Source organism: Saccopteryx bilineata, chromosome 2 (assembly GCF_036850765.1).
Source record: "Saccopteryx bilineata isolate mSacBil1 chromosome 2, mSacBil1_pri_phased_curated, whole genome shotgun sequence".
In the NCBI taxonomy this organism is placed as follows: Eukaryota; Metazoa; Chordata; class Mammalia; order Chiroptera; family Emballonuridae; genus Saccopteryx; species Saccopteryx bilineata.
In genome coordinates this window covers 58,061,696-58,080,690 of record NC_089491.1, presented here as the reverse complement: position 1 = coordinate 58,080,690, position 18,995 = coordinate 58,061,696, and the positions used below count along the sequence as shown (strand labels likewise).

Sequence of the window (18,995 nt, the reverse complement as noted above, 5' to 3'; positions counted from 1 at the left end):
ATGTTAACAGCATCTACGCATTGGCTCTCTGCACTGATCTGTTTGTTTCATTGCCCAAGCACTCAGTAGGGAGGCAGCTTTGTTCATTTTTTTCCAACGCTTGTACAAGCTCTGCTGGGTTGTCTCTCTCTCCCTGTCCTTGGACGACTTACTGTTTTCTAGTATTAACAGCTTCTTTTTAAAGGCTCAAGTTCAGTCGAGTCAAAATTTGAAAATTGCACCCAATTCAAATCTTCCCCCAGCCAGAGCACGGTAGAGCCGAAGAGAGAGGGCGTGTGCTTTATTTCTTCATACTTCTCCTCTTTGCCCTTCCCCCACTCACTCTGCTGCTCCCGGCTCCTCCAGGGTTGGGGGAGGCATGATGAGAGTGGGACAGAAAGGGAAGGGAAGTGGACAAAAGGTTTTATGTGGCCAGTGCTGTTTAATCTGGAGTTGATGCCCTTTGTATTGCATGAGGCCAAATGCTGGCCATTGCTCTCACAGCCAGTGGAGAAGCCCACTCCACTATTCCGAAGCAGGGGTGATGCACTCTCTGTAAACCCCCTTTAGCTCCTATAAGACATGGCATACCAGGCCAGCCCCTTTCTGTTGGAGCTACCACACTGCACACAATCCTTTTGGGAAGAGTCCTTCAAGGTACTCTAGCCCAGCTACCATCTGAGTTACCCACTTAGGTTCAGGGAAAACCCAAATCTTTGCCCCATCAAATTCTAGAAGTACAGTTCACTGGCAACAAAGTCCTTTCTGTCCACTCTGCCCCCACAGGTCCCTCCTACAGTCATCTTGCCTTTAGATTTATGCAGTCAAGAGTCAGACACCAGCCTCTATACCCCACAAACTCCAGTTATTGCTCATCAAGTTCTCCCAATAACTCTGACCGCCCTCCTCTTGTGGCCCAAGGCAATTGCAGAGTGTGGAATTTCTGTGGCATGGGTGGGGATGAAGTTAGATTGCATTTCCTTCTTCCATCCTCTCTGCCAGGCGTTCCCTTAAGTCTCCTCCCTTGGATCAGGGTAAGAACTGTTATATCTGGACAGCGAGGAAACAAACATTTTGCCACACAATTAAAGTAGCCAAATTAAGGAGTCTTTAATTTAATGCTGGCAACCACGTGTGGATTCACTTCCTAAAGAACTCACGGCCCCAAACAAACTAAAGGGTTTGCTTTTATAGACCTAAAGAAGAGAGCGGAGGGGGTGAACACCTAGCCAAAGCAGTTTTACAGAATGAAACAGGCTTCGGGTTATCCTTGGAACAACCTAGGGAGAGAGTGCTCAGCGAGGCATTTTACAAAAAGCAAAAGAATGTGCTCGGTTGTCTTGGCCTTTTACAGAGGTTGTGAAGGCAGCATCCTGAGGGCTTTCCGGAATCTAGACATCAGGGAACATTTATGGCCTTTACAGAACTCTTTTCATTTACTCATCTGCAAATCTTGCAAAACTCGTTCTATGGTCAGGGATATGGTGTTTCTACATTTCTGAATGAGAATACATTCTCTCCCCTTCCATTGAGGCTCAAAAGGAAACACCTGACAGGTCAGCTTCCTGGCAACTCTTCAAAGAAGCCCTGTCTCCAGTCTCTCTGATCCCTTTCCAGTCCTGTCATGCACACAGGCTAGCGGGGAGAGGTGGGCTGAATCTGCTGGAGTTGGCTTAGCTGCCAGGTCAACCACAGTGTAGCATATTCTACATGGATGGTCTGCACTGCTCTTTAGAAAACATACTCATCACCTACTATTGTTAGTATTAAGAACTTAGCAGAGACCAGGAGAAGTTTCAGTTCACATTCATTTACATTTATGCCATCCCTGAACAGTGTATAAAAAAGCTAGAATCTGACTCTATTATAGTAAAATTTATCTAAACCCATAGAACTAAAGGTTCATGAAGAAAACGGTTGGATTCATAGACTAGGACAGAAGACACGATAACTTGCTGTCTTTGGGTGTTGCATCTTCACAATGGCAGCAGACCAGTGAGTGTTCCCAGCAGGCAAACGTTTCTGCAGACCACTCTCCCCCTTACTCCAAAGATGGCTTGTCCAGGCAACCATGACACAGATGCAGGCGTCACAACCAGAGCACAAATGTGGCCAACAGGGCGGAATCACAGCTGAGTCAGAGGACGCCTTTTGGCTTGGCAGCCAAGCCGAGGGCGATCTTTGTGGAATGCTGGTTAGCCAGACTGTTTGAAAATAAAAATTCAGGAACTTCCTTCAAAGTTCTTTTCTAAGTCAAGGGAATATGGAAAACTGGTTGCATATGAAAAACTGAGCTAATCCAGGGACAACTGCAAGAAAGAAAGAAAGAGAGAGAAAAAAGAAAGAAAGAAAGAAAGAAAGAAAGAAAGAAAGAAAGAAAGAAAGAAAGAGAAAGAAAGAAAGAAAGAAAGAAAGAAAGAAAGAAAGAAAGAAAGAGAAAGAAAGAAAGAAGAAAAGCCCTCGGCCCTGGCTGGGTGGCTCAGCAGATAGAGCATCGTCCCAATGCAAGAGAGAAAGAGAGAGAAAGGAAGGAAGGAAGGAAGGAAGGAAGGAAGGAAGGAAGGAAGGAAGGAAGGAAGGAAGGAAGGAAGGAAGGAAGGAAAGAGAAAAGAAGAAAGAAAGAAAGAAAGAAAGAAAGAAAGAAAGAAAGAAAGAAAGAAAGAAAGAAAGAGGAGGGGAGGGGAGGGAGGGAGGGAGGGAGGGAGGGAGGGAGGGAGGGAGGGAGGAAGGAAGGAAGGAAGGAAGGAAGGAAGGAGGGAGGGAGGGGGGAGGGAGGGGGGAGGGAGGGAGGGAGGAAGGAAGGAAGGAAGGAAGGAAGGAAGGAAGGAAGGAAGGAAGGAAGGAGGGGGGAGGGAGGGGGGAGGGAGGGAGGAAGGAAGGAAGGAAGGAAGGAAGGAAGGAAGGAAGGAAGGAAGGAAGGAGGGAAGGAGGAAAGGAAGGAGGGAGGGAGGAAGGAAGGAAGGAAGGAAGGAAGGAAGGAAGGAAGGAAGGAAGGAAGGAGGGAAGGAGGGAAGGAGGGAAGGAAGGAGGGAAGGAGGGAGGGAGGAAGGAAGGAAGGAAGGAAGGAAGGAAGGAAGGAAGGAAGGAAGGAAGGAAGACCTGGCTGGGTGGCTCAGCAGATAGAGCATCGTCCCAGTGCACAGAAGTTGTGGGTTCGACCCCCAGTCAGGGCACATATGACTCTCTCCCCCTTTACCCACTCCCTTCTTCTTTCTCTCTCTCTCAAATCAATGGGAAAAAAATTTTAAACCCTCTTCAGAAGTTGGTGTACACATACGGTTGCTGCAGAAATGATCCCAGTGGGGGCTGAGCTCTGGCTGGCACTACCAAGCCTTTTGATATTTCAACAGAATTGGAAATTGTTTTTCTCCCTAGAAACTGCAGGCTTTTAGTATATAATCCAGAATTAGGGGGAAACAGACTGGCTCCCAGTCTGAGTAAGGCAGAGTGCACAGACTTTAGAGGAATGTCAACAAACTTCTCAATATTTTATCTTATAGGGAACCCCTTGTCCCCTTTATAGATTCTCTCATTTCCAATGAAAAATGTAATACTTACAAATCTTTGTGGCCTCTAGGATTCCCAATGATTTTGTTGATTATAGGAGCCTTTCCACATGGGGTCCATCTCTATCTAGTTTCATCCTATTCAAACTTAAAGGATCTGATAAGAATTGCCTCTCCCAGAAATTCTGGAGGCTCTAAAACCAGATAAGAGGGTTGACCTCATTGCATTGGGAAGGAAAATTCTCATAATATCAGACAGTAGACATAATTTTCTAAGAACCCTGGGCTACCTTCTAAATTCCCTTTGGAAAGATACACATGTATCCAACCATTTGCTCAGAGCAGATTTTACCCAGCAATGAGACATTCAGCCTGGGCAGATAACCTGATGATTTCTGAGTCATCGCCAACCCTTCAACTGAAATGATAAATTTAGGTAGGGTAAGTAACCTTTCGTTTTCCAGTGAAAGACTTAGTCTTACTGAGATTGGCAACAACGAATGAATGATGCAGAGCAGGGGGCAGTATGTGGCCTGGTCTAGTGGTTCCATATGTTACTTGTCAGCAGTCCTGTTCTTATTCCAAAAAGCCCATCTGACTCACTTTGGGCAGGTCACATTGTGTTTGCTGAATGTTTTTTGGATCAGAAATGTAATTGTGGCTCACATGGCCAAGTGTCTTGTGCATGTGTTTTGAATGAGACACTTTAACTGAAAATCCAGGGATTAAAATACTGTTCACACCGCAGGTAAGTAACTACCCTTTAAAGAGGACGGTCAGATTTCTGTCAGCTGTGAGAAAAATAATGCATAATGAGACAGAGTCTGGGACATTACTCTAAGCACAGTTATCATGCATTCTGTAAGTAGAACAAATCATCTCAAGTGGGTTTGTGAGGTCTCCCCAGATTCACTGAGAGTCTCCAAGAGTCGCTGGAGGTGTCCTTCACCCTGGTTAGAATGATTTCCCTCTTCATTGCTGTCAGTTTGGGTCCTCTAAGAAGAAGCAGACAGTCTGACCAGGCGGTGGCGCAGTGGATAGAGCATCAGATTGAGATGCGGAAGACCCAGGCTCAAGACCCCGAAGTCACCAGCTTGAGCTAGGGCTCATCTGTCTTGAGCAAAAAGCTCACCAGCTTGGACCCAAGGTCACTGGCTCGAGCAAAGGGTTACTCGGTTGGCTGAATGCCCACGGTCAAGGCACATATGAGAAAGCAATCAATGAACAACTAAGGTGTTGCAATGAGAAACTGATGATTGATGCTTTTCATCTCTCCGTTCCTGTCTGTCTGTCCCTATCTATCCCTCTCTCTGACTCTTTCTCTCTGTCCCTGTAAAAAAAAAAAAGAAAAGAAAAAAGAAGAAGAAGCAGACAAAGGGAGGATTAGGTGTGAAATGACTGAAGGATAGAGGGGGAGAGAGCTGGAGTAGCTGGGCCAGGTCAGCATGTCCATTAGGCATAGTTGTCACAGTGCCTAGGAGCCATGATATTTTTAGGGATCCATGAAAATGGTTATATTTTTTTTTTAAACAAAAAAAATGAATGTCATAGCAACAAATATAAGTCCAGCCTAGATTATATTCATCTTTATATCATTGCAGTTATAAACTATAATTTTTAATATATTTTATGAACAAAAGGGCCCATGGCACTGGAAGTATCTAGGTTCCACACAAGTCACAATGCAGCATGGGGTGGAGGAGCCTTCAGCACAGGACAGAAGGCTGATGACTGTGAAAGTAAGGGGCCAGGCTGATGGGTTGTGGAACAGCCCCTTGTCACACAGACTGGCCCTGCTCCGGCCCCCCTGCAGTGCTTGGACACTGGCAGAGAACAGCCCAGTGCAGCGTCGCCTTGGCACAGACTGTTATGGATCCAACATGAGACACCTAGAGGCTGTCCATCAGCTGTGATCCACGCAGCAAGTTCACTTGAAGAAAATGGCAGGAGCCTACCTCCATGGCCCCCACAGTGAAGTATCAAGTAAACGAAGTATTACAGCTCTTCTACACAGTTCTCTCAGTGGTATATCTTGGAAAGAGAGTGTCTTATTTATAAGATGTATTATTACAAAGGGCATTAAGGCCCTGGCCGGTTGGCTCAGTGGTGGAGCGTCGGCCTGGCGTGTGGAGTCCTGGGTTCGATTCCCGGTCAGGACACACAGAAGAGGCACCCATCTGCTTCTCCACCCCTCCCCGTCTCCTTCCTCTCTGTCTCTCTCTTCCCCTCCCGCGCCTGGGGCTCCATTGGAGCAAAAGATGGCCCGGGCACTGGGGATGGCTCCTTGGCCTCTGCCCCAGGCACTAGAGTGGCTCTGGTCGCAACAGAGCGACGCCCCGGAGGGGCAGAGCATCGCCCCCTGGTGGGCGTGCCGGGTGGATCCTGGTCGGGCGCATGCGGGAGTCTGACTACCTCCCCGTTTCCAGCTTCGGAAAAATACAAAAAACAATAACAACAAAAAAACAAAGGGCATTAAAAATTTCCTCTCTGGAGAACTGATGGTTGCCAGAGGGGAGGGGGTTTGGGGAACTGGGTGAAAGATGGGAGGGGTGTTGGTAGGGTGGGTGAGAAAGGTGAAGGGATTAAGAAGCACAAGTTGTAGTTACAGAATAGTCATAGGAATATAAAGTACAGCAGAGAGAACACAGTCAATTCTATTGTAGTAACTATGTATGGCGTCTGATGGGTACTAGATTTATGGGGGTGATCTCTTAGTAAGTTATGTAATGTCCAATCACTGAGTCTACACTTGAAACTAATATAATATTGTATGTCAACTATAATTGAAAAATTAAAAATTATTTAAAGTGAAAATATAATAATAATAATAATAATTTTTCTCTCTGCCTTTGACACTCATGTGAGTTCTCAGTGGACAGAGGTATGTTACGAAGGCCAGCTGCTCACATGCATTCTCCATTAGTAAAGGGTGCTAGTCGAGGCCAGCTGGCCACCAGCATTGTTTAGAGGGCACTGGAGGGTGGCCTTCCTTGCATGTCAGAGGTTCTTGATTTTGTTCAGTCTGGCGTTTGATTCTTCTTTTAAAGTCCCTCCCCAGAGGTGGCAAATTGGGTTTCTATCAGCTGTTTCCAGCCTGCAGACTTGTTCATCTGGTATATACACATTATGGTTAGGCTAGTATGGGTTGAATTATATTTCCTCAAAATTCATGTTGAAGTTCTAACCCCCGGTACTTCTAAATGTGACTTAATTTGAAAATAGGGTCATTGCAGATATAATTACTTAGGACAAGGTCATACTGAAGTAGGGTGCTTGCTCTGCTAAAGACAAGATAAGAACCATTCTTATAACAGTGCTTTATAATGACTGGTGTCCTTATAAAAAGGGGAAATTTGGAGACAGAGAGAGACATGCACAGGGAGAACGCCACATGAACATCAAGCCAGAGACCGGGTGATGCCAGCAGACCACTGGAACTAGGAGAGAGACCTGGAAAAGATTCCTCCCACAACCCTTAGAAGGATCCATTCCTTTTGATACCTTGATCTTGGGCTTCTAGCTCCAGAACTCAGAGACAATAAATTTCTGTTGTTTAAGCCGCCTACTTTGTAGTACCTGTACTTTGTTATAGCAGCCCTAGCAAACTGATACATAGGATCATTTAAAATGGATAGATCTGCCATAAAAGTCTGGATTCTGAACTTCAGTGGGAAAAGCCCGTGGCAGCAGGCTGGATGTTGGACACCTGCTGGGAAAGGAGGGATGGGCTGAGCGTGGGCTGGAGCGCACCCGCCATGCGAGGGCGCTGCTTTTATCGCCAGCTGCTCCTTGCGGCAGGAGAACATGAGCCTAGGGCTATCGGAGTTTCTGATTTTCCCAGAGAAACTTGATTTCTGTTCCTCATTGCTGGTGAAATATGATTTCAAGTGTTGGCAACTAACTCACCACCCTCTTTTTTTCCTCCCTGACCCAATCCATTTTGATCATATACCTGATCAAACTGGCTCCTCTGAGCATCTGAGTTTGTGACCTCCGTTTATTCACAGTTGCATAGCTTGGCCAGGTGATCAGAGGAATAATGTTTAAACAAGAAAGGTTATTTGGGTCACTAAACAATTTGCTACCTAGAGAAAGTAAGCTTTGTTGGGTCTCTTTCCTCTGCCTTGTTGAGGTGAGGACCTTCCGGAGGCCATATCTGTGCTTTGAATAGCTATTGGTTGAGGGCTTACACATTCTGGACAGCGTGCTGGATGCGGAGTCAGTGTCTGGTGTGTGACTGTATATATTCTCCCTGATATCCTTACCGCTATTTTGCCAAGGATACAAGAAGTTATAATTAACCAGGCGTAATGTAGTCAGTACAAAAATATTAGGCTGTAGTGGTACTGAGTTTGTAAACACAAGTGCTATTCTGTCGAAGCTACATTGCGTAGCCTTCCTCTCTCATTGCAGCTTAAACAAATTCAAACAGAATCGCTACTAACAATTGCTCCTCTTTACATAAAACAGACAATGAGGAAAGCATGGTAACAGACTCATTAATGGCATTACTTTATTTCATTATAATTATGTTAGGCAATTACAGTGTGTCAGGAACACACGAAGCACTTCACAAACATAATCTCATTTCATACTCGTATCAACCCAAGGAGAGAAGTGTTTGGTTCTCATTCTAGAGATTAGGGATATGAGGCCCAGGGAGATTCAGTAACTTCCTTAAGGTCACAGGACTAGTATGAGATAGAGCAAGATTTAAACTTGGTTCTTTCAATGCCAAATCAAGTCCCTCCTCATTCTGCCTCACCATTTCTCAATTTTACCGAAGAGCTTTTAATGGAGGTCAGCCTCTAGTCCAGAGCCCACCAAGGCTTTCCCAAGAATGATATCACAAGGTCAGCCTTCTAGATCCTAATCCTATCTGCCATGTCGATTGACCTAATATTCTATTAAAGAAGTTCACCTTATCATCCAGTATGAATATAAATCTCAGTTTCATTCAAAGAATATACAACGATAGTATGTGTATATATTGTAAAGCTGTGTAAGAGAGACCCTCTATGCCTTTTTAAGAACAGATGGTTCTGTTCACTTGGTATATTCTTAAAAATCTTATAACTCAAAGAAGACTTGGAGGAGGGGGGCCTCTGTGGTAATGCTCTGTTTCTTTGCACAGCTGTGTTCAGCGTGTGAAACTCAAGCACTTTACAGATGATACCTCTACCTTTCTATGTGTATGTTTACTTCAATCGAAAGCAAGGAAAAGAAGAAGAATGGTCCTTATCTTGCCTTTAGCCGAGCACAGTGAACTCTATGTATTTATCTCCCAGGTGCACCATTCATCAACCCATGGCCAGACTTTCTTCATCTGTAACTCATTTGCTTCCCCTGAACCACTCCCACTGGAGAATTCTGAAGTAAATCTCAGAATCACACCATTTCACCTGAAAATCCCCAGCCTGTCTTATGCTGTGTTTTCTCTGCGGGTTTCAGGCCACTACATGTACGTGGACTCAGTTTACATCAAGCACTTCCAGGAGGTGGCACAGCTCATCTCCCCGATGACCACGGCCCCCATGTCTGGCTGCCTGTCATTTTATTATCAACTCCAGCAGGAGAATGACAACGTCTTCTCCCTTTATACTCGGGATGTGACCGGTCTGTATGAGGAGATCTGGAAAACCAACAATCCAGGGAATCCTGTCTGGAACCTCGCTGAAGTGGAGTTCAGTGCTCCATACCCCATGGAGGTAGGTGTTCCCGGTGTGCCCAGACCTGGCCGCTCTGCAGGGCTGCTGCCCACACACAGGCATGGAGGTCAGGAGGTGCCACGGTCTCACACTCGTTCTTTCTTTTCTGCTGTATTTCAATCTTCTTTTTCCTTTACCTTCTCCATCCCCTCCACTTCTCCTCCTACTTTTGTATTCCCTTCTGCTTTCCTCCTCTATCAACTTCATCTAACAAGACTATGAATATGGAAAAGCCAGCCAACCAACCAGTTCTGGGGACACACTGTCCCTTTGAACCTTGCAGTTTGGTCATGGGAAGTTCAAAAGAGATTGATGCCTTCTAAGTGAAAGTCACTCTTGAACTTCCATTTCTGAGTTTTGAAGAAATGTTATAAGGAAGGTTATTTCTAATCCCTTATTTGAAGAAATAGTCTTTCTAGAGAAAAATTATTTTCTTCTTTTGTCCTCTACAGTACAAATAATATCATAAAAATAAGAAATAATTTATGGTTTTGGTCCAAATCTGAAATAAACCTTAGTGCCTTAGTTTTAAAACTTTTTATAGTTACATGAGTGATAAATTGTCCAATGCAGAAGAATGAGAAAATTCTGGAAAGCAAAACAAACGAAAACAGCCTGGACTAATCCTGCAAAGATGAGAACTACTAACATTTTGGTGTTTATCCTTGAAAGACCTTTTTTCAAAGCACATATATTAATGCATATCTATATCTATGTACCTATTCTAGTACTTACAACAATCCAACAAAGTAGATAACAATATCCCCATATTACATATGAGAAAGGAGAAACAGCAGGTCTGAGAGGTTTGGCATTTTATATCTAGGTCACACAGCTGGTGAGTGCTGGGCACCTGGGAAGGTTCCTGAGCTACAGTCTTACCAAAGGCCGAAGGAGGAGGCCAGCTTTATTTTTCTTTTCTTTTTTTTTTGTATTTTTCTGAAGTTGGAAACGGGGAAGCAGTCAGACAGACTCCCGCATGCACCCAACCGGGATCCACCCGGCATGCCCACCAGGGGTGATGCTCTGCCCATCTGGGGTGTCGCTCTGTCGCAACCAGAGCCACTCTAGCGCCTGAGGCAGAAGCCATGGAGCCATCCTCAGCGCCCGGGCCAACTTTGCTCCAATGGAGCCTTGGCTGCGGGAGGGGAAGAGAGAGACAGAGAGGGGGGAGGGGGGAGGGGGGGAGAAGCAGATGGGCGCTTCTCCTGTGTGCCCTGGCCGGGAATCGAACCTGGGACTCCACACCAGGCCAACGCTCTACCACTGAGCCAACCGGCCAGGGCTAAGGCCAGCTTTCTTTTTTTTTTTTTTTTTTTTTTTTTGTTTATTCATTTTAGAGAGGAGAGGAGAGGGAGAAACAGAGAGAGAGAGAGAGAGGGGAGAGACAGAGAGAGAGAGAAGGGGGGAGGAGCTGAAAGCATCAACTCCCATATGTGCCTTGACCAGGCAAGCCCAGGGTTTCGAACCGGCGACCTCAGCATTTCCAGGTCGACGCTTTATCCACTGCGCCACCACAGGTCAGGCTGAGGCCAGCTTTCTTTAAGGACCCCATAGGACCTCTCAAATCAGTGGGGCAACATTGTGGTTGCTGATTTGGAGCTATAATTAGTCTTAGTTACCACAGGTTGTTTACTGTTTCCTACTTTTACTTTATGCTTTTTGCAGTCTCTTTCCTAGTTCCTTTTAAAGTGCAAAAAGGGTGGATTACGTTTTTTCGTGGTGCCACCTGCTCCCCTGGTCTGGAGCCTCTGTGAGGGTTGAGACTGGGTTTTGGTTTTTTGTGTTGGTTTCTGTGTCCTGGTTACTGACGGCTTGCCACGCCCCTGACCCTCTTCAGAGCCCCCTCTGCGCACCCACGCCCCTTACAGCCCCACAAAGAGCACAATGCCTTTTGCAGCATGTGTGCTATTTTGTATCCCAAAGGCTGACCAGGCCTCAATTTGCTTTTGTACCCCAGCCAGCGGGAAACTTTCTGTGAGCTTGGGTTACACGGAGAAAGAGAAATGCACATACTGCTTCTGAAAGTTTTCCTTCTATTAAAGTCAAATGAGACAGATACACACACACACACACACACACACGGCATTTTCTTTGTGAAATCTTTTCCTCCAACTGTAAACTCCTTGGGCAACATTTGTACTGGTGAGACATGACCTACTTTTTTAAAAAATCAAAGTTTTGAAAAGGTACAATTCTGGACATTACTAAACTGTATCCTTTTGATTCACACATGTGTTATTTTCTTCTAGTAGTCTGAACTCATTATGCTGTCATTATTTGCTCTCCATAATTGCCAGGAAAAGAAAAGTATCCTGCAGAATTCAGTGAATTTAATGGCACTGTATTCTCCAATGAATGTTGAAAAGGAAAACAAGCGCCTGACCTGTGGTGGCGCAGTGGATAAAGCGTCGACCTGGAAATGCTGAGGTCATTGGTTCGAAACCCTGGGCTTGCCTGGTCAAGGCACATATGGGAGTTGATGCTTCCAGCTCCTCCCCATCTTCTCTTTCTCCCTCTCTCTCCTCTCTCTCTCCTTCTCTGTCTCTTTCTCTCTCCTCTCTAAAATTAATTAAAAAAATAAAATAAAAAGTCTACTGGAATATGTTTAAAAAAAAAAAAAGAAAAAGAAAACAAGCATTTGAGACCCTCTTTCCTAGCAAGAGAGTGGCACAGAGCTGTGATGAGCACGTTAGCATATTCTGATCCCAGAAACATCATTCTTGTTTGGCCTGCTCAGTAAGGTAAGCTCTGCCATTCACTTCCTTTATCAGCTTCCGGGGACCTGTGTTAAGTCTGTAAACTTCATTTGCCCCTTCTCGTTTGCCACCATCAGTGCCCCTGATTCACAGTGCTTCTCGCCTTGCTAAAGACAAATTTCCAGGGTCTTCCTGGATTTTGCCGAGTCCAGGCCTCTGCAGGATCATTGTTAAGCTGAAAGAGATCTCGGAAATTATCTTGAGCAAACTTTTTTTTTTCTCTCAAAATTGGAGAAGCTGAGACCCAGAAGGGACCTGCTCAAGCTAATTAGTAGCTAACTGGGCTCAGGTCTAAATATGAGTTCAAGACAGGTCAACCTGGGAGAAAAAAAGCATGATTTTAGTTCAGAGCTCATGATGCTCCTGACTTCTGACTGCATGCTAGGATCTTTATATACATTTTCTCATTGAATCTCAACAGTCCTACAGGTAGGTGCTGTTATGTCTATTTTGTAAATAAGAAAAGCAAGGTTCCAGGAGGTTCAGCAATGTGCCCAGGGTCACCAAGCTGGTAACCAATGGAAATGGGATTTGAACTACAGTCTGTCTGCCTCCAAGACACTATTCTGTTCAGAAGAGGCTGAGCCTGACCAGGTGGTGGCGTAGTGTATAGATAGAGCATCAAACTGGGACATGGAGGACCCAGGTTCGAAACCCCGAGGTTACTGGCTTGAGCGTGGGCTCATCTGATTTGAGCAAGACTCACCACCTTGAGCCCAAGGTCGCTGGCTTGAGCAAAGGGTCACTCGGTCTGCTGTAGCTTCCAGTCAACGCACATATAAGAGCAATCAATGAATAACTAAGGAGCCACAACAAAGAATTGATGCTTCTCATCTCTCTCCCTTTCTGTCTGTCCGTCTCTATCTGTCCCTCTCTGTCTCTTTCCGTCTCTGTCACAAAAAAAAAAAAAGGCTGAAAACTAGATGCCTATGGTTCAAATCCAGCCCACAAAGATCTGCCTCGCAGCTGTAGTGGTCTTTGGTCTTTTTGTATATTTGGTTTGGTTTGGTTTCGGTTTGTGGGGGGGGGGAGGGGGAGTTGTTTGTTTTTTGGGGTTTTTTGCTCCTTTGTTTTAATTTTTAAATTAATTACTACTATGTAAAACTTCAAAGATTTCAAGTAAAAATTTATAGATCCAAGTTCTCTTGACACTTTAGTAGATCCAGACACATTAGGCCTGAATTCCCCCACTTCAGTAATTGACAAGCAAGCAGTGGCTATGCCCTTTAGGCAGGGCTTGTATTCCCCATTTCCCCACAGTCTGCGCCCTTTCTTGCTGCATCACACCAAACACACATCATTACCTGCCTAGTCCTAGTAGGTCGGCATCTGAGTTTCAACCCCTACTCAACACTGTATCTTCCCATTTTATCAGTTCACAGGAATGGACTTCACACTTGGGTGGTTTTCCCAATACAGGCAACTCCTGTGCTCAGCATAGCTGATCCCTATGGTCACAGGCAGAAGGTGGTTGATTGAACACAGTGTTAGTGGCAGAAAAGAGAGCAAAACTAGAGGGTTTGACATATTAACCCCATGTTCTTTCTAACCATTCAAACAGGCCCGGAACTCTAACATCCATGCATAGAATTTCCAGGATTGATTTTGCCTTAACCTTTAGGAGAATTGATTGCTACACTTTGTTAATGACCTTCTGTGGGGAAAACAGCTGTGTTAGGCTTGCTCGCTGGTTTCCTGGTTGCAAGCACTTTACACAATTAGTGTGTGAGCACGTGGCAGAAAGCCACATGTATGAAAAGCTATGGGTGCTTTCCCTAGGGGGCAATTCTCCCAGATTGCTCTCCCGCCACTGCGAGGTGTGGTTCCCTGGTTCCCTCAGCTGCCACCATGAGGGGTGGTTTTCCTGATCCCTTGCCCTCCACTGTGAAAAGTGGTTTTCCTTTGTTTATTCGCTCACCCATCTCTGGGAGCCTCCTATAAATTGATGTGACCCTATGCTTTCCGGTTCTGCAGTTCCTCTACCATCTGCCTCAATTCAATACGAACCTGTCTGGCCTCGACCACCAGCATTACAGCCTCACATAGAATTTTATGTATGAAAAAGGGCAAGGGCCTTAGGTTTAGTTCTCAATGAAGTTCAGGGAGAGAACTTAACTTTCTGCAAGTAACCCGTTGCTTCTTTAATTGAAGTACATAATGCAAATTTTAATTCTGTAGTTTTATCATAAAATGACATAGTACTTTAGTTGACACTCAAAGGAAGGGGAAAATTAACAGAAATTATGTAAACCTGCTGCCCACTCTGTCACTTTTCTCTGCAGATTATTTTTGAAGTTGCTTTCAATGGTCCCAACGGAGGATATGTTGCCCTGGACGATATTGCTTTCTCTCCTGTTCACTGCCAAAATCAGACAGGTGAGCTTTCTATTTTTCTTTTTCCTCGCATTTGGAATTTTCCTTCTTAATAGATGCCAATGGTCATACTTGCTTTAATTTTTTTCTAATTTTCTTACATTTTCTATTATCTCAGCTTTAAAATCATTTAACCAAATAGTCATTTTTCCAGTATATTGCTCTTTTTTTCCTCCTCACAGAGTGAATCTAATTTTTCTGCCACCACAGGTCCTTGTCTGGTATCTTCCCTACATAGTAGGAAATGAAAATTAAATAATGCTAACTCATTCTTTCCTCATCTTTTTCTGTAATGGATGTCATAGACAGGTAGATCAGTGGGTAGAAAAAATTTTCAAAATCTACTGAGTAGAATTATAAAACTCTTTCCAATTTTATGTATCCAAGACCTATACATGTCCTCATGTTTAAAGGTGTTAGTATTTGGTATGTATCTCTATGATGGTTTTTTGCTAAATTTTATGTACTCAATTTAAATTCTCTAAGTGAAGGCTCAAGTTACTTTATTATGGCTAATAAAGTAAAACATTTTGTAATTTCCATAAAGTTGGTGTTTGGAAAAAAGAAAAACAAACTTTATTTTCTGGAAAAATAGGTAAGCAAATCAATTCAAAGTGAAATGGAAAAGATATGTTTTAGAATAAGAAGTCTGACATTGTATTAATGATAACTCAGATAAATGCAATTGACCTTACCTTTCAGTGACTTTGTTTTTTTAAGAATCCCCAGAAAGACACTGTAGTATTCCCATTTTATCTTTGAGCCTTCATTTTGGATAATGGAGCATAGAAAATAAATTTTGAACCTGGCTTTTAGAGTCGGGTTTTTACTTAAGATAGAGTTCATCTCTAAATTAATATGGTTTCAGATATATCCTACAAAAAAGGGAACTAAGAAAGATAATATTTTTCTTTTTTTTTTTTTTCATTTTTCTGAAGCTGGAAACAGGGAGAGACAGTCAGACAGACTCCCGCATGCGCTCGACCGGGATCCACCCGACACGCCCACCAGGGGCGATGCTCTGCCCACCAGGGGGCGATGCTCCGCCCATCCTGGGCACCGCCATGTTGCGACCAGAGCCACTCTAGCGCCCAAGGCAGAGGCCACAGAGCCATCCCCAGCGCCCGGGCCATCCTTGCTCCAATGGAGCCTTGGCTGCGGGAGGGGAAGAGAGAGACAGAGAGGAAAGCGCGGCAGAGGGGTGGAGAAGCAAATGGGCGCTTCTCCTGTGTGCCCTGGCCGGGAATCGAACCCGGGTCCTCCGCACGCTAGGCCGACACTCTACCGCTGAGCCAACCGGCCAGGGCCAGAAAGATAATATTTTTTACTCAGGCTAACCTATTATTCCAATATTAGAGAGGAACATACTAGTTTACTGAAACAAAATATTATTTTTACTAATTCTAATTTTTAAATAAAAGCTAGTGAAACAGAACCAGACTGGATTTACATATTTTCATTAAAATGCTGTAATCTAGACTGTAATCGAAGACTAGGAGTCTCTAAATTTGACAGAACACAGAAACCAAAATTGTTTTACTTCTCTAAATCTGATTGCTCCTTAATCCCATCTCCAGTGAATATTTCAATGATGTTAATTGTGGTTTTGTTACCAAATGCAGGTTCAGCTGCCTGCCATGACACAAAAAGCCAATATTTATGTAACAGTTGCTTTAGTCAAGAGCCAGCAACCTGATGAGATGGGGGAACACCTGTCCTCAAAAACCCATTTTAACTGCTCAGACTCCTCAGCCAGATTCTATGAGAGGATCTTGGGAATTTGTGAGAGACAGATCCCTCAGGGGGAGGTCAGACATGCAGTTTCTCTTGAGGGAGGGAAGTTCTTATCTTCACTTCTGCAGTCCTCTTGGCCTTGTTATTGGAACTAAAGCTAGCAAGTAACTCATAAACTAGCGTTATTGTTCTTTTGAAATTAATGTCTCCACATTCTTTTTTTTTAATTTATTTATTAAATTTAATGCAGTGACATTGATAAATCAGGGTACATATATTGAAAGAAAACATCTCTAGATTATTTTGACATTTGATTGTGCTGTGTACCCCTCCCCCAAAGTTAAATTGTCTTCTGTCACCTTCTATCTGGTTTTCTTGTGCCCCTCCCCTCCCCCAACCCCTCTCTCCTTCTTCGCCCCATCCCCCCTCCCCCCAGCCCCCACCCCTGTTGCCATCACATTCTTGTTCATGTCTCTGAGTCTCATTTTTATGTCCCTTCTATGTATGGATTCATATAGTTCTTAGTTTTTTTCTGATTTACTTATTTCACTCCATATAATGTTATCAAGGTCCATCCATGTTATTGTAAATGATCCGATGTCATCATTTCTTATGGCTGAGTAGTATTCCATAGTATATATGTACCAAAGCTTTTAAATCCACTCGTCCTCTGACGGACACTTGGGCTGTTTCCAGATCTTCGCTATTGTGAACAATGCTGTTATAAACATGGGGGTGCATTTCTCCTTCTGGAACCGTTCTATGGTGTTCTTGGGGTATATTCCTAAAAGTGGGATGGCTGGGTCAAAAGGCAGTTCAATTTTCAATTTTTTGAGGAATCTCCATACTGTTTTCCACAGTGGCTGCACCAGTCTGCATTCCCACCAGCAGTGTAGGAGGGTTCCCCTTTCTCCACATCCTCGCCAGCACTTATTCTGTGATGTTTTGTTGCTGAGCGCCATTCTGACCGATGTGAGATGATATCTCATTATGGTTTTAATTTGCATTTCTCTAATTAGTGATGTTGAGCATTTTTTCATATGCCTATTGGCCATCTGTATGCCCTCTTTGGAGAAGTGTCTATTCATTTCTTTTGCCCATTTTTTGATTGGATTGTTTGTCTTTCCGGTGTTGAGATTTACAAGTTCTTTATAAATTTTGGTTATTAACCCCTTATCAGACGTATTGTCAAATATGTTCTCCCATTGTGTAGTTTGTCTTTTTACTCTGTTCTTGTTGTCTTTAGCTGTGCAAAAGCTTTTTAGTTTGATATAGTCCCATTTGTTTATCCTGTCTTTTATTTCACTTCCCTGTGGAGATAAATCAGCAAATATATTGCTCCGAGAGATGTCGGAGAGCTTACTGCCTATGTTATCTTCTAAAATGCTTATGGTTTCACGGCCTACATTTAAGTCTTTTATCCATTTTGAGTTTATTTTTGTGAGTGAGGTAAGCTGGTGATCTAGTTTCATTTTTTTGCAGGTTGCTGTCCAATTTTCCCAACACCATTTGTTGAAGAGGCTGTCTTTACTCCATTGTATTTCCTTACCTCCTTTGTCAAATATCAGTTGTCCATAAAACTGTGGGTTTATTTCTGGGTTCTCTGTTCTGTTCCATTGATCTCTATGCCTGTTCTTATGCCAGTACCAGGCTGTTTTGAGTACAATGGCCTTGTAGTATAACTTGATATCAGGAAGTGTGATACCTCCCACTTTATTCTTCTTTTTTAAGATTGCTGAGGCTATTCGTGTTCTCTCTTGATTCCATATAAATTTTTGGACTATGTGGTCTATATCTTTGAAGTATGTCATTGGTATTTTAATTGGTATTGCATTAAATTTATAGATTGCTTTGGGTAAAATAGACATTTTAATGATGTTTATTCTTCCTAACCATGAGCATGGTATGTGCTTCCACTTGTTTGTATCTTCCTTGATTTCTTTTATCAATGCTTTGTAATTTTCCGAGTACAAGTCTTTAGTCTCCTTGGTTAAATTTACACCTAGGTACTTTATTTTTTTGGTTGTAATTGTGAAGGGGATTGTTTCCTTAATTTCTCTTTCTGACTGTTCATTGTTGGTGTATAAAAATACCTCTGATTTCTGAGTATTGATTTTATATCCTGCCACTTTGCTGAATTCATTTATCAGGTCCAGTAGCTTTTTGACTGAGACTTTAGGGTTTTCTATATACAATATCATATCATCTGCAAATAATGATAGTTTTACTTCTTCTTTTCCAACTTGAATGCCTTTTATTTCTTCTTCTTGTCTGATTACTGTGGCTAGGACTTCCAGGACTATGTTGAATAAGAGTGGTGAAGGGGGCACCCCTGTCTTGTTCCTGATCTTAAGGGTATTGCTTTTAATTTTTGCCCATTGAGTATGATGTTGGCTCTGGGTTTCTCATAGATGGCTTTTATCATGTTGAGGTATGTTCCCTGTATTCCCACTTCGCTGAGAGTTTTGATCATGAATGGGTGCTGGATTTTATCAAATGCTTTTTCCGCATCTATTGAAATTATCATATGGTTTTTCTCCTTCTTTTTGTTTATGTGATGAATCACATTGATTGATTTATGAATATTGTACCATTCTTGTCTCCCCAGAATAAATCCCATTTGATCATGGTGTATGATTTTTTCCATATATTGTTGGATCCGGTTTGCTAATATTTTGTTGAAAATTTTAGCATCTATATTCATCAGAGATATTGGCTTATAATTTTCTTTCTTTGTGTTGTCTTTGCCTGGTTTTGGAATCAGAATTATGCTTGCCTCATAAAAGGAGCTTGGAAGTCTTCCTTCCTCTTGAACTTTTTGAAATAGTTTGAGAAGGATAGGAGTTAGTTCTTCTTTGAATATTTGGTAGAATTCCGTTGTGAAGCCATCGGGCCCTGGACTTTTCTTTGTTGGGAGTTTTTTGATAACTGTTTCG

The 18,995-nt window shown here is 43.3% G+C and overlaps 1 protein-coding gene across 1 annotated transcript in view; it reads left to right on the top strand.

Annotated features, from left to right (window-relative positions):
- The window catches only part of MAMDC2 (MAM domain containing 2), a 193,678-nt gene that overhangs the window by 95,428 nt on the left and 79,255 nt on the right, over positions 1 to 18,995 (top strand). Inside the window, exons 6-7 of the mRNA XM_066257113.1 lie at positions 8,937 to 9,193; positions 14,235 to 14,328. Of these exons, the coding sequence (XP_066113210.1) occupies positions 8,937 to 9,193; positions 14,235 to 14,328 (351 nt within the window). The remainder of the gene's footprint in view (positions 1 to 8,936; positions 9,194 to 14,234; positions 14,329 to 18,995) is intronic.